Source organism: Anser anser (genome assembly GCF_964211835.1).
Source record: "Anser anser genome assembly, chromosome: 3".
NCBI classification, from domain to species: domain Eukaryota; kingdom Metazoa; phylum Chordata; class Aves; order Anseriformes; family Anatidae; genus Anser; species Anser anser.
The window spans coordinates 93,542,800-93,566,796 of NC_139722.1; the positions used below are offsets into that span (position 1 = coordinate 93,542,800).

At 38.7% G+C, this 23,997-nt stretch overlaps 1 protein-coding gene across 5 annotated transcripts in view; it reads right to left on the reverse strand.

The window, feature by feature from the left end:
• The window catches only part of PRKCE (protein kinase C epsilon), a 292,845-nt gene that overhangs the window by 31,532 nt on the left and 237,316 nt on the right, over positions 1-23,997 (reverse strand). For all 5 annotated transcript variants that reach the window (XM_083832115.1, XM_083832113.1, XM_083832117.1 and 2 more), the window contains exon 11: positions 21,340-21,494. In XM_083832115.1, the coding sequence (XP_083688241.1) occupies positions 21,340-21,494 (155 nt within the window). The remainder of the gene's footprint in view (positions 1-21,339; positions 21,495-23,997) is intronic.

The following is a 23,997-nucleotide window of genomic DNA, read 5'->3' on the forward strand; positions in this document are numbered from 1 at the left end:
GTGGAAAATTTAATATTATGACTGCATCGTGGTCACTACTTAGAAGGAATTACGGCTGTGTGATATAAATATTATAATGAATTAACTTAGCATCATAAAAGGATTTCTCCTGCCTTTTGCCACGTTTTGAGCAAGAACCCAGTGCATGAATTAAAAATGCAGGATCTACCTTCAGCAGATTATTATGCTGGCTCTGAAGCCAGGCCAGATTACAAGAGTGGCTAAAATGTTTAAAGAATTAGTGGATAAGATTTGCTGGGAATCTGTCCTTAGGGACAGAGGAACTGATCGGAGCTGGCAGCTCTTTAAAGACACTGCTCTTAGAGCAAAAGAGTGGCACCCCAACCCATGGCATGGGAGTTGGAACTAGATGATCTTTAAGGTCCTTTCCAGCACAAGGCATTCCATAATTAAATAACCCTTCCAAGGCTGTGTTATGTGAGACATATCCACAGATACAGTATGCTGGGATTTCCCCTGAGATGCTCTTTTCTCCATATCAGCCGTACTTCAGTAGGTGGATTTTATTATTATTTTGTCTTTTTTTTTTTTTTTTTTTAACACTTGTTCACGATTTTGGGCATGCTGTCCTGCCTATATCTAACCTATACTACATATACAGGATAGCAAAAAAAATCAGGTATTGGTACACAGGGGGCTTACTGCTCAAGGTCTGCATAAAGACTGCACATCAGAGTATTAAATCAGACACTTCTGGGAAGCACTGGATGACTTACTGTGCATGTAGAAGCCAGTTATGCTGTGCACATGCTAAGTGGTTTGTGCATATGCAAGAAGTTTGACAAAGTCAGATCTACCTCATTAACAGTAAATCCACCGTTCCCCCCATAAACTAGCCTCATCAATTATGGTTTATGTAATTGAAGTATATATGGAATGTAGAAATGCTCCTTGCAACCAATATGCCCTACACCTGACTTCAGTCTCTCCAGATCAGTTGCACTACTCTTGTATGTCCTCAGCTGTTCACCTGCATAAGGCCCCTTGGAGAAGACTACATATTTTGTCGTTCCTTGAGGTCATCTTTTTTATCAGTTCCTAAACAACCTGAGATCAAACGGGCTACAGCATAATCCCCTCCACCTAACCATTTAACCTGCCAATCACCTCCTACTATCCCCTTACTACCCCTTTATTTGCTTAAAGATTCCTGTAAGTAACAGAAACTAGAAATAAAAACTTGACAGCAGAAAAAGAGAATGAACAGACTGAGCATAGGGAAAAAAAGCAAGAGCCTTAATATTAAATTCTGACTACCTGTAAAGACCAACAGTGAAATTTTAAGCTTACCTGTAAAAGCACAAGTCACTTTAACTTCCTTACTATTTATGAAATTATAGTCCTACTTGACAGAAAAAAACACAAGTGGGACCCTTTCATCAGGCTTAAACAATGAAGACTATAAGCCTCTTCAACAACTCTATTAGAGGTGTTGAGGACATCAGCTTAATTACTCATGCAGTAATGGAATTTGACACCAGTAGATTTTTATTACTGCAAATACAAAGTGCATCAAAGTTTCAGAAGAAATTTGGAAGAAGCTAAAGCAACAACAGCATGACTTCCATCAAAGTAGATATGGGAGGTTAAAAGGTAAGCTGGGAGTCTGCCAAAGTGCCAAATTCAGAGCTAGCCCACGAGATTATCATAGTCCATAAAACTGCCTGCACTGAAAACCATTCAAAAACAATTTGCAGTTGACAGAGTCAAAAAAAAAAAATGGAAAAACAAAGCTTAGTTACTAAATAAATGTAAGAGAGTAGGTAATGTGACATTTATCACCTCAGAGGAAAAAAAAAAAAGACTAAATCAAAATGCTCAGAGAGAGATGAGGAAACAAATGAAAAAGTAACAGAAAAGAATTGTCAAGGAAACTTGTTTTTGCAAAGCAGCAGTGCCAGTGAAAAAAACTTTTAGTTTAAGACCTCTATCTCCCCAGAACTGTTCGAAGACACAGCCAGCTCTCCTATCATCACAAAAAGTAAACAGCTCTGTCCCTGGAATGTAAATTCATTGTACAGAATGATCCATTCGGATCCATCTAGACTTTTACTTGGTTCCCGGTATTACTGCCAGCTGTCTGTGTCTAAATCAGAGCTTACCACATAACACAGTGTCAAATAGCTGAATGACAAAGATCTATTACATTCTTCTTTTTCTCATTTTGCATACTCTTTGTAGGAACTAAGAAAGTCATCTGTTTCTGACAAAATGAGCTCCCACAACCTGAGTAACTACTTGCAACTTGCAAACAACCTAACCAGTTAAGCTAGGAAAATGCCCTGGTTGCTTGAATGCAGTAATGATACATTAAGCTATCTCTCTCCTTTGTTTGCCAAGATACTTTGTACAGTCAGTTCAGTTGACTTGAGCAGTCAGTTGCGTAACATGTTCTTTTTTAAATCATTCTTTTTCTCAGAAAGCATTAACCAGAAATTTAAGCCTCGGTTTCAATTTCTGGGCATCTGCCAGCATCACAGTCACCTCAGAAGCTGGATTGACTGGCAGGATCTTTAGAGAGAATCAGGATTGTAACAGCAAGGCTTGTGCATGTCAGAACAGAAGAGCGGGCTGGCTGCAGGTAACCTGCAAGAAAGCTTCCCTAACGCTCATTCATTCCTCCACATGCCAGTGTCATGAGCCACCGACTGCCCTCGCTTCCCAGAAATGCTCCGGTGATGAGGACTTCGCAGGATTGGGTTCTTCAAGTCTGACTTCAAACAGTAGCCAGCAAGATAACCGCCTTGTCTGTGTGGCCATGTGTCATACATGCCATTTAGATAACAGGTAATTTTCTTGTTGAAAGTAAGGCAGTTAAACAGTCAAGATGGGTTTTGAACAGTGAGTCTGCCAAACATTACTGACAGTAGCCTTTGAATCAGGTAAACATTAGTGACTAAATAAATCCATATTTGAAGAACAGGATCAAGTAGCTAAGAAACATGATAACATGTTGGTTTAAGCAATCATTTTACAATGAAATATCTCTGCAGCATCTGCTTTTACTCTAGCAGCTGAATAAGCAACAAAAATATAAAGCATATACATTTCAGTGTATCATAATCATTATCTACAAATAATAACTGCATTGGAAACAAGGATATTCCTTTATAGGATGAAAGTTAAGTGAAGTACTGCACCTTATTAAACATCTACAGAACATCAAAGAACACAAGTCAAAAACATGTAGTTACTGAACTACTGTCAAAGAAACAGATCCTTCATAATTTTGTTTTGTTTTTCTGACTTTCAGCTGCAATAAACCCTTTCAATAGTGTATTTGAAATCATTGCCACTGCCATTGTTCCCCTGCATGGGAAAATCACATCCACTCTGCAGGCTTTGAATAGACAGGCTATTCACAGAAGAAACCACAGAAGGTAAAAAGGAAACATCCCTGTAACAAGACATGGAGTGCTAATAGAACTGTTCTCCAGTCCTACGGTTATTGAAATTCATAACTGAGGGCAACACCCTCATTATATCAATTAACAATTTCAATTAGTAAGATGAAATTACTCTTTCTATTTTAATTAAGGTAAGACCTCTACATTCTTAGAATTACTTTTTAAGTTATTCAGTGGTATCCAAATTGCATTTGAGACAAAGATGCTCTCCTGCACCAACAGGTCTCTCCTATACCCAGCACAAACTTGCCCTTTGCTGTAATTTTAGTTAATAGTGCATTTTCAATATGATTTTTAGCCATAAGCAGAAAATATCATATAACTTGGACCATTTGTACCATACTGCCTGAAACGTTTTTTCTGTATGACCAATAAATTCACCAAAATCTTCATCTCAGTTCTTCAAACACATTGGTGTTCTTCAAATACCCAGATAACTAATGTACGAGATTCTGGTCTAACCAAAATGGAGCTATATACGGAGCTGATCAGAAAACAAAAAAGAATTTCAATATTTGTTATGTTCTGATATCAGCTTCTTTAGTAACTAAGCCTCATCAACTTAATACCAGCTTCCATACATAGGCTATGGGATAGATAAACTAAAACTGTTCTTCACTAGTGGATTCTTTTATTTCATTAGGTATATTAGTCACAAAACATCGGCAAGGCTTTCTTATCCCTATGACAGATTGGAGATAAATGGGAAAACAAACCCAAACCATAACTTCTAAGATAACACAAACTAAAAACATCATTTTCTGCCTTTCTAAAAACTGTACAGAAAAGAAGCCTGTAATTTTTCCTGTTACTGAGCATGAAAATGCAATAATAGCAGTGTCATTGGATGTCAGGTTCTACCAGGTAAGGTGATCTCCCTTACCTATAGAGTAAGAAATACAACATGCGCTGGACTGTTCATTCTTACGGGTGGATTCAGAACAGTAGGACAGTTTTTGTTAGCAAGGAGGGAGTAAGGAGAAAGCTGAGGAAAAAGTGCTTCTGCTGCTTTTATTGTTGTAAGAGATCTCAGGAAGTTTTCCCTGTGTTTATCTGAAAGGCTTGGAATTTCTGTTTTGCTTTTATTTTTATCCATTAAGTAATTACTGGACTTATGTAAAGCATTTTCTTTGCCACTTTTACATTACAGAATAAGGGCATCATCTATTACCAAAACTATAGCAGAGCTCTACCCAGCAACATACAGAAAAACCCACTGTGCAGATTTGAAAACAGCGTTGCTTTTCAGCAGTGCCAAGTTTGCAATGCAGCAAATCCACCTTTTATTGATGTGAATCCACATGTACAATGCCTTCCTGTCAGGCATGTTTATTTTAAAACCCCACATATTACTTTCCCCATCTAGCACAATGTCCATCACCGTGCCATCTGCACAAATATCTTGCGGACTACTGGGGTGGCAGAGACAGGAGAAGGAATGTAGCAAATGGCAGCTTGCTATCTACCTGCCAAGGACATGAGAGGGAGACAAACACATGATTGCTATATGTGGCTTGGTAAAACCTAGTCATTAGAAAGTAAAAATATGGATTGCATGAAGTTGCCAGCTCCAGCAATGTACCATTGAGAGAACTTTTAGGAAAGCAAGGACCTGAGATGTTTTAATCATGCAGCCCTCACTATTAACTGATGTCTTAACGATGTATTGACCAAAGGTTTAATATTCCTTTCCAGGAGCTTAAGGAAAGCAGTGACTTTTCTGGTAGCATAAAAACAACTTCTATAAAATAATTTCTATATATGGCCTTTTAATGGCTTTGACCATAACTTTATTACAATTGTCGGTAGCAACTTAGGAACATTACAGTGCATGATCTGCTTATCTTATTATGCTGAATTTCCTTAGAATAATGTGTAGACAAATAAATATATCATACTTAACAGCTTTCCTTTGTGTTGCCTTTCCTTTCTTATTATTTCCACATTTTTATTTGAGAACATAAGTGAAATATCTAGAAGTTCAAATATACATTATGTAAAACAATCTCACAAATTGGCTAAGCACAGAGGGGAGTGGTTTCTATTTCTTTTTCAAGAGAGAGTTTCTTTTTACATTCACATCACACTGCTTTTTAATCCTTGTCCTTCCATGACCCCTACCTGGGAATGTAACAATTCTTCAACGAGACTAAGGCAGGGATGGGATGTAATGTTACAACTGTTCTTATTGAATTAGCCTGAATCTGAAGGCCTAATTTAGACAAGTTTTGTGTTGGATCCCAGTGGCAACTCTGCCTTCCCATGGCCTGCAGGCCTGCAGTTTTTCTACCAAGAACTGTCACAAATGGAGCTGGCTTCATATTAGACCCACTGTATAGGACAAACAGTCTGCCTCAGAAAGTTATAGCAGATAGCAAGTGATCTTCCCCTTCTGTAAAGCTTGAGATTAAAAAAAAAATAAATACCGTTTTATGCTGAGTGAAAACACAGCGTGTTCAAAAGTTTGTATAAAAGCAGCATGCAAATAGCTGTTGGCCTGATGCTCAGGATGGTGTTCACTTCTCCGAGGCTGGCTCTGACCCAGGGCTGAGCATCCTGATCTTGCAATGCACATCTCAGTGGCCTGACTGACATGTGAGTGGCTACTGCCAGTTCTGTGAGAGAATTTTTTTTCCCCCCTCTACTTTGGTTAAAAACACCATTTTCTAACCTTTCTTTTCCTTGAAAATTTTAGCTGAAAAATCCTAAGTGGCTCTAGATATTCCAGCTGAGAACAACAAGATGAATTCTGTACTCCCACTGACAATATTTACTGTGTCAGTCTCTGCTAAAAAGCTGTTGTGTTGAGTCATTGCTAAATATGTAACGTGACACAACCTGTCCTTGCTGACACCTCAGTGATCCCGCTGAGGACAATAGAGCTCCCCAAGTTCAGCCAAAGACTGACTCAAGCTGTGGTATTCTACTGTGTGATATTCAATGCTTCATGCTCTTATTTTTATATCTCAGATAACATACAAACAAGATTGCATATGCATTGTTATAACAATAAGTTAGGTGGAGAGCAAACTAAGACTGCCTGCTATGTATGTCTATAATCCTTTTAAACAAAACAATACTAAATCATTGTTTGATAAAACCACAATGAAAGACAGTGAAAGGATGGCGTGAAGCTAGAAAAGCTTGTCAGATCAAGTTCAGAAAACTTGATTATGAAAAAAATGCTAGCATAACCTTAGAAAGCAAATTTATCTGCAGACATACTAATTAACTTCTCATATCCAGATCAGCTTAAAAGTTTGTCTTTAGAAACCAAAAGCAGTGTTTATTTTTCCTCAGTGGCCTCAGTAGGTATGATGACAAATTTGGGTACTGGAAAAAAAGTATTTCTGCAAACATGCGGAAAAGAAAAGAGTACTTGGTTTTCAGGCATAGTTTCTGTGGCTAATAGAAAAGGCTAACATTCTTTTTTCTCTTCACTGTTTTCTTCAACGGTAGCTTTCTTATACAGAACAGAAAAACATTCAGCCAACAAATGCATGTCTATCCATGTAGCATCTTGTTTCCTGCAGCGGTCCTCACTAGCTATCGTCTTAGCAATGAAGCCTTGCAACTCTTAACAGCCCAAAAGAAGACATATTGCTTTACACAGATAATAGGAATGATAGAATAAAGGTTGTAATGTAATCAATCACAATTCCAAAATTTTTTATAATTTATATAAGACATAAAAGTAACTAAAGCTATGAAATATTTGGTTCTGTTTTTGTAGTATTCTTTTCCGTATTTCTCAGGATTCTGACCTGATCCCACCAAATCTGAGCATTTGAGGTAGCTCAGTTTGCCTCAGGCTACCTCCATAGCCATCTCCACAGGTATCTCCAAGAGGTTGATTCAGAATATGCGGGCTGCACAGCTCCCTAAAGAAGCCTATCTTGGCTAAATGCACTCTAGGACAAGCACGATCCTGACTTTGAGGCTTGTTTTGCATTCCTAAAGTTAGGTGAGATGAGTCTGAGCCTTTATGTACATTCAGTGTACGTACATTCAGCTTCCCAGCTTCCTGTGTTCCAGATAGAGATTTACCTTATTTTCATTCAAATTAGTTGTGAAACTTCCATTTTTGTAGGAGATGGCCAGACAAAGGCTGATTAAGAGAAGTTCTGCATTCATTTATCTAGTAGAAATCTCTCTTGCACACACACACACACAGAATTTGCTAGTATTTAAATTTACGTACAATAAAACTTCTGAATTTTTCTCATTTAAGTCATATTACATTTTCCTGACTGCAAAAACTCCCAACACACATCCATCAAATAGCCAGACATTTAATTGCTCTACTTGGACACACCAAATAAAGTGCTCCAAAGCATTTTTATTCTACGTTGTTTCAGGCACATAGAAAGAGCATTAAAAAAAAAAAAAAAGCAACAGAAGAAAAGCTGCTACTGTAATCAGCCATGATTGAAGGCATTTCCTGTACTTTGCTATCAAACCGGTTGTTTTTTCCATTACATACTAAGTGAACTTTAGTAAGGTCAAGACACCACAGACAAACAGGATCAGAATATCTTTAATCAACTAGAGTTGACTACTTTAGCCTCTCTCTTTCAGATGTTTCGTCCTGGATCTCATCCCACGTCTCCAATTTTCTTCTTTAAATCGTAGATGCATACAACAAGTCTTTTTGAATTTCTGATTTGGATGGTTGTTTTCAATGGCATTTAACTTGTTAAGCTTACACTTACCCTAACCTAAAGGCCAATTAACCTCATGGTGCATAACAATACTGATATTATTTTAGTGTGACAGAACTACAGTAGGGGAGACAGGTTTTCATTCACAATCACAATATTGGGCCAAAAACTTCTCTTCGTTGGAAGCCTATTGTTTCCATCATGCTGCCTATTAAGATCAAGTCTAAATTTTAAAATGATTATTAAGTAAAAGTTGAAGCTACAATGGCATAGGATAATTTGATCCAATCCTGCACGTTGTTACCCTGCTGTCACTCTACATGCAAACGGCTTTAAGGTACACAACTTTCCTGTCCTATGCTCCGACCATATTCTTTCTCAGAGAGGAAAAATTCATTTTTTTCTTTCATGAACGCCAAATGACATTCTTAACGTAACACTGATGTCGACATCTGTGCCGACATCTCTCTCAGAAATGACCAGTTCCAAGTGTATTGTTGCCTCAGTGAAGAAGGGAGAAGCATGCCATTTTTTCCCAGCAGCTACCAAGAAAAGCTCATGCTTTAGTTCAGTTCTGTTGCAGAAAGGAGAACATCAGCCTGCCTGAGCATTGTGATAAGACTGAAAACTGACTCATGCAGCCTTATTATCTACCTACCAAACATAGATGAACACAATCAAGGCCACTTAGTGCTAGCAGCCAGCCTCCAAAGCTCTCCTTAAGACCTGTTGTCTCCTGCACCCCACCCCTTTTCTAGCTTCAAAGCTTTGAAGTTCTTTTTAATTCAGCTGAGGCTGTTTATCAAAAGAAAAGTAATAAGACTTACATAAATCCCCATTTTTCAGCCATGGGACCAGACCTTCAAGACACTCAAAGAAGAGAAGACATAGTAAAGATGAAGAACTATTAAAATACTAGAATCCACTTGTTAAAAAGGTAGCACAAATTTTATACTTCCTCAACAACGCTTATTTTGTGCTTCTATAAGGATGAGACAGAATAACCACCAGATTCAGGGAAAAAATGAAATTGCGGCAATACTGGGAGCCAACATTATAACTAGAACTGATCTTCATTTTCTTTCATTTCTTTGGATAACATTCATACACTCTGTAGACTTACAAATATTTTTCCAAAAAAAAAAAAAAATTCAGTCTTGCATCCACAACACTGGGCATTCAATAAAATGGCCAAATAACACAGGTGATCCTATGCAAGCCATTAATGTGCCAGCATGAGCCGACATCACAGCTCCATTTCTGTACTAGCCAAGGCCCTTCGCAACTTTATGGTGCATCAAAAGCATAAAGGAAAAGGGTTGCTGAAGGATTTTACATATAGTGTTTCTTTTTATAAAAGAAACAAATTTATCAGAATTCTCTTCCCTGTGCTCCCAAGGGTGCCCTTAGGGTGGAACAAACACAGCTCCTAGCAGTAAGCAGACTCCTGTTAAAGCTCCATATCATGTTTCCATGGAGAAGAATGCTTTCCTAGTCAGAAAAAAACACCCTCTTCAGTGAACTTTTGTACAGACGCTGCTTTTTTCCAGCCTCACTTTGGTCTCAGTTCAGCCTCTTGGGTCTTTTTATGGAAAGCCTTTCCACAGTGTAGTGCATGTAGGATTACGCAGAATGGACTAAATAAGTTATATAGCATAAATGAAATGATGTAACTCAGCAAGAATGTTGCTTCCAACAAAATGTTTACTTATATGGAATCACTAGAGGAAAGATTTTAATAATTTCTGCTTCTATTCTGATTTCAGTAGCATAGTTCACATGCCTAAACATCTTTTTACACAACCACGTGGTCTGAACTTGGGAAGGGTATGTAGGCTCTTAATTTAAAACCTTTCCTAATCCTGCTGCATTTATCAAGGATCAAACCAGCAGCAGACAACAGAAGTTTAACAGATTTCTACAGAAATTCTTGTAAAAACAGTGAGTTAAATCTATTTTATTTTTAATCGTCTAAAAGGGTTCTGTTATGCAGATGTATTTGTCTTTCAAAATTCTGTGTAGTTAATTATCTAGTATGTTTGATACAAGATTAGTGCAGTAGAGAGATTCTGGCAAAACTGAAAAGAATCTTTATTATTTGCCTGTAAAGTATTAAGAAGGTGTCTGAAAAGATGGCAGTTACTTGCCCTTCTAAGTTGATCTATACATACAATAAGCCCTAATGCTGCTTCCAGACAAAGGTCACAGAAGCTTGTGATTTGCACTGATGGTTCCAACTCTAAACTTTGCTTTGATCTATAAATAAAAAGGGTTGCATATCATAATGCAGAGCAGCTCTATTTTATAAGATACACTTTTCAAACTACAATTGTGTAGCAAAATCAAACTACTTCCCCCACCTGACCTCTGAGAGAAAGCTGTGCAAACACTCCTAGGGAATCTGTGCAGGAAGCTTCAGCTCCAGTATTATTTCAAATGCAGCACCTGTAGATCCCTCCATCTCCTTCGGAAGACACTCTTGGAGGACTTCTTTGGCTGTAGTGCCAACGGTATAATATCAGCACTAAAAATCTACTCATACAAAACACCCCACTACTTTTAATTAATATGAATGCTATGGAAAGATGAGTCATGTGGGTTACTCACATGAAAAATAACATGTCATCACTTAGGAAATTTAGAGGTTATTCACTTTTACCAATGTCAAGGTTAGCAAAGAGTGCTACACCAATTTGCCTTCAGTTGTAAAGACAGAGGCTACAGACAGACAGGTTACGTAGCAGTCCAAATGAAAATAGAGAGAAGTAATTCTAAATATAATATTGAGACTGAAACACGATTTTATTCCCTAACATTTGGTACTTACTGAGTAATCATTGCATGTAAATACTGACTTCAGAAGGACTATCATGTAAATTATTCACCAAAGCAAGCTATTCTTAGACAATTTCTTCACATTAAAAAAAGCTGAATTTGAGCCTGAGGAACTATCTTCAAAACTTCTGTGTGCCTCACCAATACAATAATGCTTCTGAGACCTGCTAACCAGACTCAGTACTCTGACAAGACCAGAAATTATCCTATAAAACTCCCAGATATTTACATGGGCCAAGACTAGAAAGAAACCTAATTACACAGCCTACAAACTATGTAACATAAAGTTTCATTAAATTATAATGTTCAATAAAGTCTTTTTGCATCCTTCTGACAGCCTTAAACTGAGCACACTGAGTACAATTTAATTCCAATGTAAAGTTGCATTGCTCTTCTGGTGTCATAAAAAGCTTTTACTGTAAATGAGAATCTTGAGTTTTAAAGAAACAGTCTTTTATATACTAGATAGAAGCCTCTGTACATCCATTTTGATCCATAACAACATTCATCTTACTTCACCTTACTATCACATTCTGAATTCCAAGTAAAAATGCACAAGCAAACGAATCTCTGAGAAAGATAAAACACATTTTAAGACAAAATGGGAGGGAAGTTGCAGAAGTTGTGCCATACCCCAAAGACATACACGTGATGAATTAAACTCAACATTGGCCAACTGTGAAGCAAACGTGGAAATTAGTTTAGAGTTTCTCTGGGCAATTTGAAGCATTGTGTTAAGACTTGATAGTAAAGCAAATGAAATATTAAAGGGCACTATGGTATAGTTATCGACCCAGATTCTAACTTCAAATGTGGTTAGATGAGGTACTCCAACAACGGTGACACAATTCAGCCCGTTACTACCCACTCTTCTCCAAGCATCATCCCTTCCACTTACTTTTATACTCCCATGCTACCACTGCTGTATGTAGGTGAACATAACTGTATTTGACTTTTTAAAAATGGATCTGTTAAATAAGATGCGTAAAAAATAAAATACATTTTTTATGGAAGGTTTTGGGGAATTTAGCTTAAATCTCTCAGATTGTGTTTACAACAATGTTATCTTGGCCTAAGAGCACCCACAGCTGAGCCAGAGGAGAGGAGGCAGTAGCGGTAACCACAATACCAGATTTGTCACTGATTTATGGATTTGCAAGTTCTAGCTAACTAATATCAGTCAATATTTTGTTGCTGTTCTTGTTGTCACTACATAGAAAATTTCCAGGATGCTGTTTCAAAATTTCTTCAAACCATTCTGTTCATGCACAGAACAACTTCTACCCAATCTACAGGTGTTTTGAAGATCTTAGCTAAATCCTTTTTGTCTTGGATCATCGACAGAAAACCAAAACTTTTGTCCTACTGCACGTGAAAGTGTACCACATAGTACGATCTTGTGGCAGCTGACAAAGGACAGCCTTCAGCTTTGTACCAAGGGGTACACTGCTGAGCTGCTGTCTGCTACCCCACTTCACAACTGCAGGATTCTTTTATTCCATCAGGTGTTTAAAGATTTTCATATAAATGAGAGTCAGGTCCTCTTGATAATATTTATGTAGCATAATAAACTGTGTTGTCCCCTTTGGATTTATTACAAATTATCAACAAATGAACTGGCACACATTTGGTATGCCTTTTTATGCCCTCAGTATACAGTACCATAAACACTTGCTGTCCTCTTACTGGTGGTTAACTTTAGGCAAATATGTACTCAAGCAGTTTCTTAAGTGCATATTATTTTCGTTCTACAAGTACTCCTTTAGAGCTGTTTCAGATTTATTGATGTTTGGAAGCTTTTAAATATCCATTACCCACTTAATTGACCATAGCAATTCCATCTGACTCATTATTTGTGTTTGTTAGAATATATTTAGGCATTTTTTTAAATGGCTGCTAGTAGACCGTAGAGTCTCCCTTGGAAACCCTATAATAAATCAAGTAAATACCTGCTGAAGTGCTATAGTGTTTACTTGTTACTACTTAATTGTATCCTTAATATTCCGATTTTTGACCATGTGACATCTCAATTCAGGTTATTAGTCACCTAGCTTTCTTTGTTTCCTTTTTTTTTTTTTTTTAGGGTATTGCTTCATTGCTGTTCAGTTTCATGCCAAGGTGCATCCACACTAGCTGCTCTATTGGCTATCTGCTGTTGAATCCATCCCATCTTTTCCTCCTCTCTGAGGGGCAATCGCGTGCCCTAATACTGGAATACCTCATGAAGGATATTTTTACAACTTCCACTCTCAAATCAACATTAAAAAGCATACATAACTGCATGTGCTATTTACATTTAATGTATTTTGAAGAACTATATTTTCTGACAGTGCCATACGTCATCAGGAGTAAATGAAAGCCTGGAGGAGAAGGTACACCTATGTAAGCATTGGCATTATTGCTGGCCTCCTCTCTATATTTTCTCTCTCTGCTATTTTACAAGACTGACTACTGTAAAGAAGGCAAGAAGCAGTATGTCTGTTGACTATACTGGAAGGAGAAGTGATGTCTGGGCTTCTCCTCACACACTGAATATTACCAATTTGTTTTTTAACTCCAAAACATTATACCACCAACATAAGCAGTCCGCTTATTTTTCAGTTACCAGGGTCGTGAGGTCTGTTGTTAATCTTTACCTTTGTTCTGCTACACTACACTTTATTTTCCCTTCTTCTAAAGGCCTTCTCTGTAATGTAAAGTAAAATCTACATGAAAAATAACTGTGTTATGCTTTCATTCAAAAAATGTTATTAACCATTACGTTTACTATAAACAGGATGAGATCAAAACTCTGAAAAAGAAAGAGAAAAGCCAGTGAAGGTGAGTAAAATTCAGTTCGGCAGTGGCAGGAGAGTGACTATGCCTGGCACCATCTGTCCCTGCATGTACCAGTGCAGATACACCCAGGTGATCGACAATCCCTACTGAGCCAGTGCAGCCCAAGTAGCGATGCTCAACTGAAACTCTGACAGCAGCAGGATCTCTTTCTATCACTGAAGACAATGCACCTTTGCCACTGTCTGCTGCTCTGGGCAGCTGCCTGTTCGGAAACACTGGCAGCAAAGGACAGGGCAGGCATCAGTTTTGATACAAGATACGCTAAGTGACTCTTTACCATCTTTACCATTTGTCACTCTTTGCCTTTCAGGTCATTTTCAGCACAATCATGACCACCTGACCCATTTTGTTCCACTTTCTGATTCCCCTGGTTAGACTGCACCTAGTCTGTCCAAGGTCCTTCTGATGTAATCCCAGTACTGTTTATTCTTGTAGCAGCAAAGACTTTGAAGTATTCCCCAAAATGCTGGGTTTCTTACTGGCTGCATTTTTGCTGTTTTAGCTTATTAGGACATTTTAGTTAATCTCCTGGCGAGCATTATTATTTCTTATTTCTTACGTAAGAGTACAAGTTGTCAGCTAAATGGGCATTTTTTAAGTTTTCAAAAGTCTCAAATGATAAATCAGTTACCTTACCTTTCAGATTGGCTAAATTTTCATTTTCCATATCCTTTTGCAGAGGTAATCAAAATAACATATGGTTTTTAATAATAATGAGTTTATTTTAAAATAAGCACATTTGCAATCTGAAAATTCAGATGAAGGGTCCCAAGCCATCCAGGAAGCTGTCCACTATGTATGTGTGAATAATCTCACCAAATCAAAATCAGCCTATGAGGACAGTGATCTGCAGGCAGAAATGTTTGCTGGAGCAGTGTCTAAGTGATAAGCCTTTTTACAAAAAGGAGGGAGCTTAAAGCAGGGGAAAAAGGGGGCAAAGAGAATAAATGCCAACCTTGAGCCAAAAGTAGCAAGGTTCTGTATTACTGTGAGACTTTGGCAGATGCATTCAATAGCATGCAAAAAGGCAAAGCCTCACCCTCAACATGACATAGTTTCAACACCACTGGAACTGGGTTATAGAAATATTTTCCATTGCATGAAGACAGACTTGACTAAAGGGCGCAGCAAAATCCAGTCCTAACTTTTGTCTTTTGACAGAATCACATTTAGGAGGGACCTTCAGAGTTTTAATGCAATGAGAAACAAAAAACATTATTTTTCTTCTGTTAGAAAATTGTTTGAAGAACATGACTTTGTTTGGAACTGGTGTACACACTTCTGTAGAAACAAAGCAATGCCTCAGCGTTTTAGGAAAGCTGCAGGGATTGCCTTATGTCAGTTAGTTTCAATTTTACATGTGCTGTAACTCCTGTGGATTTTTATTTTGTACAGTCTTCTCTCAGTTAAAATCTTATCAATGCAGAAAGATAACACATTTTTTCCTGTTATAAAAATAAAAGCGTGGACATCAATCATCTAAAATCACTGACTTTCATCCAGAAATAAATATAAATATGCTCTATAGCATTTTGCTGCTATTATCTGCTCACGAGTGCTGTCGCCCTTTCTACTGAGCGTACCGGAACATGGCTGCCCGCACAGGAATGTAAACTTGGCATTAACCCTGGCAGATTCCCACTCCCTGCCCTCTCTCATTTAACATTAACTCACTCCTATACTGTTATCAGAAGGTAAAGGTCATAGCTTTATTTACACAATACAGCCCTATACAAACGGTCATTAAACAAGAAAATCTTGCACCAAATAAACAAGAAGCGAAAAAACAATGCTGACCTTGCTACTGGGAACTCCCCCTGGAAGTACCTTGTGTTTCCCCAGATGAGGTCAATGTTGCTGCTCTGTCCTTCTAAACATTAACTGCCCAGCACTGTGCCTCTGCATACCCAACTCCTACGCGAGAGCCAACTAAGGACTTTCTTATGTTCCAAAACCAGGAGAAATTTAGAAAGCATTTTACTGCTGGCAAGACCACGGGGTTCATATCCTATTCCCACAGTCTTTACTCATCCTTCCACAGCTGGAAACCCTGTCAAAGGCGCTCCTATACGACAGCAGCCTTTAGCACAATGCAGAAGCTAGGCAGATGGCAGGGTGGACTCCCTCGGTCCGAATGCCAGAAGCCTGGGAACCAACCCTTCTTCCTGCTTCACATCTCCCTCGGCCCGGCTCCTCTCCACCCCAGCCCACTGCCTTTTCCTGCGGGAAGACATCCTGCTTATTTATGCCTTTCACGACCGCTGGCCTGCCTAGACACAGCAAGAAAATGTGCAAAAAGGGCAGGAGGCCACCGAATAAAATCCCATCACAGCTCACACCCGGTTTGGGAAACTAGACTGTGCAGAGCAGAGCACGCAAGTACCCAGGGTGCAAATCCTGATGGGAGCTCTGGTCCGGTGGCACGGCTTTGGCAACTGTCCTCGGGGTGCACTGGGACTCAGCCACACACACACACAGCCGCACAATTCATGCCTTGCTTCCTGCCTTTACTGAGGGTGATGGAAATAGGTTGTTGCTCACTGGAGCCAGAAGCAAACTGTGACTTCTCTGTAGCAGACTCCTGTAACGGGCAGTTTATGAGGGAAAAGGGTAGAGCTCGGGATATTCCTGGGCTCAGGTCTGAATGTGCTATATGAGGTACGTGGTGTTTCTTGCCCTCCTTCATGAGCCATAGCTCAAGCAGCAATTTAAATTTTGATTGTTTAGATTAGCAATAAGATAATCTTTACATAGTTACAAACACACTTAAACCAACACACTGCCTAAGTGCCTCCGAGTTTGAGTTTTGTGTTTTAAACTGCCAAAAAAAAGTGGGGGAGAGGAATTTTATTTGGTTACTACCATTCAGAAATAACATGGTGAGGTAACTTGGGAGAATGATGACTTTTAACGTGTTAACCACTGACCATGCAGCATTTTCATCAGTGTAAATATAACTCCTCATTACTCTGCCAAGGTTGCACTGAATCATATAACCACCACTGAAGTCAGACTTTCTAAATATTCTTATTTCAGGTAAATACACACTAATAAAAGTGCTTTCAATTTTAGATGGTTCTTCTTGCTAAAACACTGGTGCGCATTGCCTTGATAAATGGGAATGCCAGGAAAACTGATCATCCAAGGAAAAATTCAGTTAGTGTTCAAACAAGTTTTTGGGGTATTTGTGTAAGAAAAACGCCTGGAGGTATTCAAGGATTGGCATCGGCATACTTATATTCACATTCTCCTCAATTCAGTGTTAATATAGCCTTCATGACAACCGACATACTAATTACAGAGTGCACAGAGCCTCAGAAAGCTGCAGCAAGTTACAGGTTGGGTTGGTACTTCATATTACTGAGCAACATGATAACCCAAAGTTATGAATAAGGGCTCCGCTGTGACCAGGTGCTGTACAATTTGAAGGCAAAGTCTTCTCACAGACCTTACATTCAAAACCGAAAAGGATGAATTAACCCAAAGCAGGTGACACTATTTTTCATCCTCTCAGGTGAATGGAAATTGTGTACAATCAGTTTCCTTCTTCAGTGTTTTAGAGAGAACATCCTATTTAATTATTCGAATAGTCTTGAAACATGCTAAAGACCACCACGACATGCAACTGTTGGCCCCTCACATCTTCACTCAAACAGGATTTGTAGCTCACACTGTTATTCCGTAAATCAAATATTAACAAGGGACACTGGTTTGCGTGTTCATGAGGTGGCACCCCATTCTCATATTGATGTCCTAGCCTGGGGAGACATCAGTTCTTTAATGTATTTCAGGCCAGAAAGGGTCACTTGTCACCTCACTTGAACTACAGTGAGAGCCAGACATACCCACTTGGGAATTCCTGTACTCGGCCCAGCTCATGTAGGTTAAATGAGAACATGTAACATTTACATGTCTGTGGAAAGTGCACAGCGACGCAGTATAGAGACAGTAGAAGAGGAAGTATGGAACTCACTGTTTCTTAACACCCAGTTTGGTGCATCTTCCCCATATGAGAAGATACATGAAGCTGATGATGACACCATACTCCAGAGACAGGCAACAGTGAACATAGTCCGCAGCCTTTCAAAACCGAGTTCGAAGTCCAGTCCAGCTCACAAGCAAAATGAGATTCGCAGCCTAGCCCTTAATACATGAAGCTTGGATACGTTTTTTCAAAGTGGTGCAATTGCATAACATGAACAGCAACAACTGCCAGAAACAGCTATTGAAATTTCTGTAGTTTCTGATTGACTCTACTTGTATTATCAGGCCCCAACTTGACATGTGCCTGAATAGTTGCATGCCAGATGAGAGGGAAGGTGGCAGGATAATGCAAATATTTTCCTTAAGTTGCTAAAGTGTTTTTGACACAACGAGAGTAACATTATACCCTCAAAAAGGCCACACTGAAAATTATCCTAAAGTTTGTCTATCATACAGGATGAATTTAGGAACAACAGAATCTTTATTTATAAAAATTATGAGCTTCATTTTTATTTCCAATAAAAACTCCATAAACAAAAGGAAGGCACATAACTCCAGTGAGCACACAGATAATTGGATAAGTCTGAGAACAGCTGTGCCAGTTGCTAAGATGTGAACTTACAGAATAATTTCTATTGCCAAACAGGGAGCTAGCATTCTCTTTGAACTTCAGGGGAAATGAGGATAAACTAGTTATTAAAAAAGATGATCATTCTCTATCATCATAGCACTTTCTAAAAATCTAGCCAACAAGCCAAAGCAAAGCTAAAGCTAGTTATTTACTTCCAAAAATATAACTGTGTTTAGTTCCAAACAAATACTTCCACATACATGGCTGAAAAAAGATCAGAAGCTATAGCAGCTATTTTGAAACCTGCATTTCCATCAAACAGTTTATTTATATATTCCCCTCTTTCCTTGAAGTATTGCCCACACAAGCACCATTTCCCACTTTGGAGAATAACCATTAATTTCATACCACAATGTTTTTTCTAGAAATATAATTACACAGAAGACAAGTATTCTTTATTAAAATATCTGAAGGCAGGTTAGGTAGTTATGACTAGTAGTTATTCAAAAGCATAGTCTCTCTCTCTCTCTCTCTCTCTCTATGTCATTTTTTCCTTTCCTCTCCTTGCTTGGCAGCTAATAAGAGCTTTGGAGATGTGAAGGAATGACTTGATCCCAATGCATAATTAATATTGTAATAAATGAGGTAATTGGGTTCTGAATAATCATTCTGAAACTGTTCTGTGCAGGACAACTATTCTGAAACATACTTATATCAACAGATACATTCTCCTAGGACCTGGCACACTATGAATGAATTATGACATTTTTATACGATTATTTTTTTTTCAGATAATCTCTAGCTTCTTCCTTCTACTTGCATTTTATGGAGTAAATGGATTATAGATTTTATGTATTGTTGAAGCTCCTCGAATCTCCCAGCTGAGAAAATGACCTATCCTTATGGACTTAATTATGTCCACATCTAAAATCCTGTATCAAAGCAGAATACAACAAGGTGTATTCCTAATGTTCTTCCTGTTAGTGTTTTTTTAGTTACTACTTTTGTCCTACAACCCATGCTATTCCTCTTCTTTTGCCTCTTCTGACAATACACCTAATACAACATGCCACTTACAATGTTAGTGTTTTACTGTAGCATGCCAAAGACATGTCAGCATAGGCTCTGAATCAGAAGTTGAGAGCATCTTGCAAAGTTTAAATTACAAAGCATTGTTTCATCATAATGACATTTCTCTTGGGATTGAAATATTTTGACTATGATAAAAAGCCATAAGAAGAACATATGCACACAAAGTGATTCAATGCAGCTAGGAGCCAACACAGCAGAAGCTACACAGAAGACAAGGGGAATTGGAGAGAGAAAAGAGAATGAGAAATGGGGATGCGTGTTAAAGGACAGGAGGAGGGAAGGGAGGGGAGGAAAGAAGGAAAATGAATGTAGTTTCATATAAAGAAGTTGGAAGGTAATTTTACCAATTTGGATTTTCTTTCTTGCTGCTTCAGAGAAATCACTAAACTGAGTGCTGTTTACAAAGAGTCTAAATTCCAGCTTTTGGGAAGAGGAAATAAACTCAAGTCTTTGTATGGAAACAAATCATCAAAATCCTTCACTTTTTAAAGCATCAAACTTTTCTGTTCCCTTGTAATGGATACTTACATAACTTTGAAATTGCCACATTCCTAATGTACAAATATATAGCTTTGAAAATAAATGCAGAGATGGAGTAGGAAATGTGCTATGGGCAGCAAAAGAAAGAAATGCGTTGGCTCTTCAGCACTTTAAACCTAGGCAAAGTGGTGAAAGAGAAATTCCAACCCAATATGCAAACATCATAGTAGTGTTAATAACAGATGGCAAAGAAGAGCTAGCAAAAAGTTTTCTAAAGAAGACTGGATTTTTGACTGAGACTGTTTTGATAGTGATACCTATTTTCCTCAAAAGATGCAATCTCCTGCTGTTTGTGATGTCTCTGGAAAGATCCATTTTCTGGGAAGTTTCATCCCAGTTGGTGGGAAAGCCAATGGCCTCTGATGGAAGTTGCTGCTCAGTCCTGGTTACTAAACATTTAAAATTCACTTCTTTCAATTTCTAATCCTCTTGAGAGCAGCCTTAAAATGAATCTAGGGATGTGACATATTCAACACCCTCATCTTGATGAGATCCAAGACTGTCTGTCCTACCTCAAATCAAAACTGATAATCTGGAAAAGGGTAAGAATACAAAAACAGTTAGAACTGAGAATTTATGTACTAGACAGGACAGACCTCTATCGCAAAACCTATAAACCACTCTGCTTGTGAAAGCCTGAATTTATCGCAAGCAATGACAGGTTGCTAAAAGCAAACAAAATAAAACAGAAGGGCAAAATGTCAAGATAAAGGACTTACTAAAGGCACTGACATCAGGGTGAAAGTTTTCAAAGTGATTCCTTATTTTAAATAATAAATGCCTATCCCTAAGCGCATTCTTCATAACACGGCAACAATATGCACGTTTTTGTGTTTGTGCATGTGTGTTCAAGATTTGAGATTTGCAGGGGTGGGGGCTCAAATAGATGTGGGTAACTGGCAAGCAAATCAAAATTGTCTGCAAAGAGCCACTTCCTGCTGGTGACTAAGATTTCACCCAAACAGTCAGAAGGAAGGGGCATAAGTACAGCACTGCAAACTACTATCCCGATTGTATCAGAGTGGAGACAACTAGGACAAACAAACTCAGGAAGTGGCAGGGAGGTAGAAAATGAGAGGAAATCTATGGCACAGAGAGGAAAGTGAAGAGATTGCGCTGATCTGCAGAAAGGTCACTTCTGGGTCACAATGTGCCAAGCTTTTTCAAAAACGCTTTATTTGTACTATAATACAAAACTGGCACACACAGCTGGCGACTGCTGCAGAGGCTATTCAAATGTTAACATTCTCCATGATAAACAGCCAAAAAAGTTCTATGTAAGCAAATTGGAACAAACAACTAATCTAAATCTGGTTGCTAAGAGACAGAGGATTACAGCCAAAACCAGCCCCAAGCCTCAGGAATACTTTATTTTTGATCAAAAAAGTACCTGTAGATGACGCCATGTTGGTGAAGAAACATGAGTGCTGATGTGACCTCTGCTGCATAAAAGCGGGATCGAGGTTCGTCAAATTTGCGTGAGCGCTGGATTTGAAACATTAGGTCTCCTCCATTTACATATTCCATGACGAAAAAGAGGCGGTCCTGAAATTAATTAAACAGTGCTATTTAGCTAATTTCTTTTAGTCACACAAAGGACTGCTTGAAGCTACACTTCAGGCGACTGCACCATTTGCGTCAAGAAATGAAAGAAACAGACACTGCAATTCTGAAAAAGGAAAAGCTGACAACCAAAAACCCCCAAACCTAAAGAAAATGTGACAAACGTCTCAAAGGGAAATGAGAAAAGGGGAACAGAATCCAAATGTAGTTATAAGCAATACATACACACACATCTCTCCATGCATAAACATATAGATATGGAATTATAAGCAATTTTACACAATAACGGAGACCCTTATATGCTGCTGCTTCTTTTTAAATTCAGCCATAATAATAAAGAGAGAGTCATTTCTGTCAACTGATGAAGAGCTGCTGGGGAAATCTCAGGTTCCTTATTACTTCTCCTATCAGCTACTTTGTCTCCAAAGTATCTTTCCCAAATTATGCAAAAATGAAATAGAATGGTTAAGCTATAGAAACCAGTGCTGCCAATCCCAAACACTCATAACTTTAAATTGCCTCATAATCTCATAAGACACTGGAATATAATTACACTACTAAAATATACATTGAGTTCGCTTTATTTGCTTCTGATCCTTATCATTTTGAAGTTCAAGTTTTCAAGCCTTACTCCATGGAGAACCAAAAATTAACTTTGTTTGCAAACAGTAACTGAGATTCTCAGGTAACCACCCCCTTTTGGCATGTTTCAGAAAAAAAAAAAATCCAAAATTCAAGCATTCAGCAAAGTAGTCAGAAATGAGAACACTAGTAAATCAAATATGTGCTTGGCATCTTAAAACTTTTAGGATTTAAACTGACAATGCAGATGAAGGCATAAGCAAATAAATGACATTCATCCACTTGGTATAACTTAGGTCCTATTTTTTGTAACTGTTTCTTACTCATTTGCACAGATTTCGCTAATCTGTACTAACAGTCCTAAATCCTCAGCTCTTTGCCCACTGGCCCTTGGTTTGTAAGCCTACCTCCAGATTCTTTATTTTTGTACTGTTAAATATCTACATTCATGCACAAGAGTTTAGACAGAGGTGGAGATAATTCTCATGTGATGTGGGAAGGGATCTGAGCACACACTGCCTGGTCTGCATTAGCTCATGGGAAACAAACATGTCCTTCTCCAGCCACACAGTACACAGGCCTGCAAACATGCGACTTCAGGTAACGGAGCCCCTCTCCAACTTCCATGCAACACTACAGTTTGGCTTTGGCTTGTGGTGTCTGGTGTGCAGGGTTGAAGAAAAGGAGACGATGCTGCATTGCTTTGGACAGACAAATCCAACAAGACAGAAGTTAATTAGCCTCCCACCAGTGAATCCAAGCCTGCAGATTACACAGTTTATAGAAAAGAGCCCAGAAATCAAAAATGTTTGCCATTTCTCTTTAATCGTCTACTCTAGGGCTCAGATTCAAAGCATACCACTTAAAAATATGCTTAAACTTAAGCACAAGCATTAATCCAGCTCATTAAGTGCCTAGATGCTATACTTATCAGGGTTGTTTCCTGGAGGAGGCTAGATACGTTTTGCTGACTTTTTGCTGATTACAGAAAGAGGATGCAGAAAAAAAACCTCATGCCTTTATCCGTATATCTTGGGAACACAACAAGTGGCAGACTGGATCAAATTCAGAATCCAGGTGGATTGGCGTTCTTGGTAAAACATTGCTAACAGTATTGGCACATTTTCCAAAATTTTTCTTCCCATTCTGTATTAAGAAAAACCTACTAAAGAATAGTATCAAAGCTTCTGGTTGTATCATAAACTCAAAAGAGCATGGCTTTTGAGCCATGTCTTTATTCTTTTTGCAATGCTCTGTATTACTGACATGAAACTGTCAAAATCACGGTGCGGATCTCTTGACATTTTTGTAGGGTGTAATGATCACCTTCTTTGCTTGCTTTAAGCAAAAATACAGGTCCTTGTATGATGTCTGATTCCTCTCTGGAACTCCTGAGAGAATTAGAGCTTTCCTTTTAAAAGAAAATCTGATAGCTCTCAGATGGTCTTATGATTTCAGAAGCTGGAACCGAAGGATAACAAAAAATGCAGTCAGTTTTGCAATAGAGTAAGTCAAAAGTAAGAGTAAGTCTTTAGCGGCAATACCGGTTGTTCTCCGGACACCCAGTGCCCTGAGCTGGTGGAAGGGGATGGGGAGCTGGATGTGGCCTTCGCTATCCATGAGGAAATGGTTGGCGACCTGCTACGGAGCTTGGATGTGCGCAAGTCGATGGGGCCGGATGGGATCCACCCGAGGGTACTGAGAGAACTGGCGGAGGAGCTGGCCGAGCCGCTTTCCATCATTTATCGGCAGTCCTGGCTATCGGGGGAGGTCCCGGTTGACTGGCGGCTAGCCAATGTGACGCCTATCTATAAGAAGGGCCGCAGGGCAGACCCGGGGAACTATAGGCCTGTCAGTTTGACCTCAGTGCCGGGGAAGCTCATGGAGCAGATTATCTTGAGGG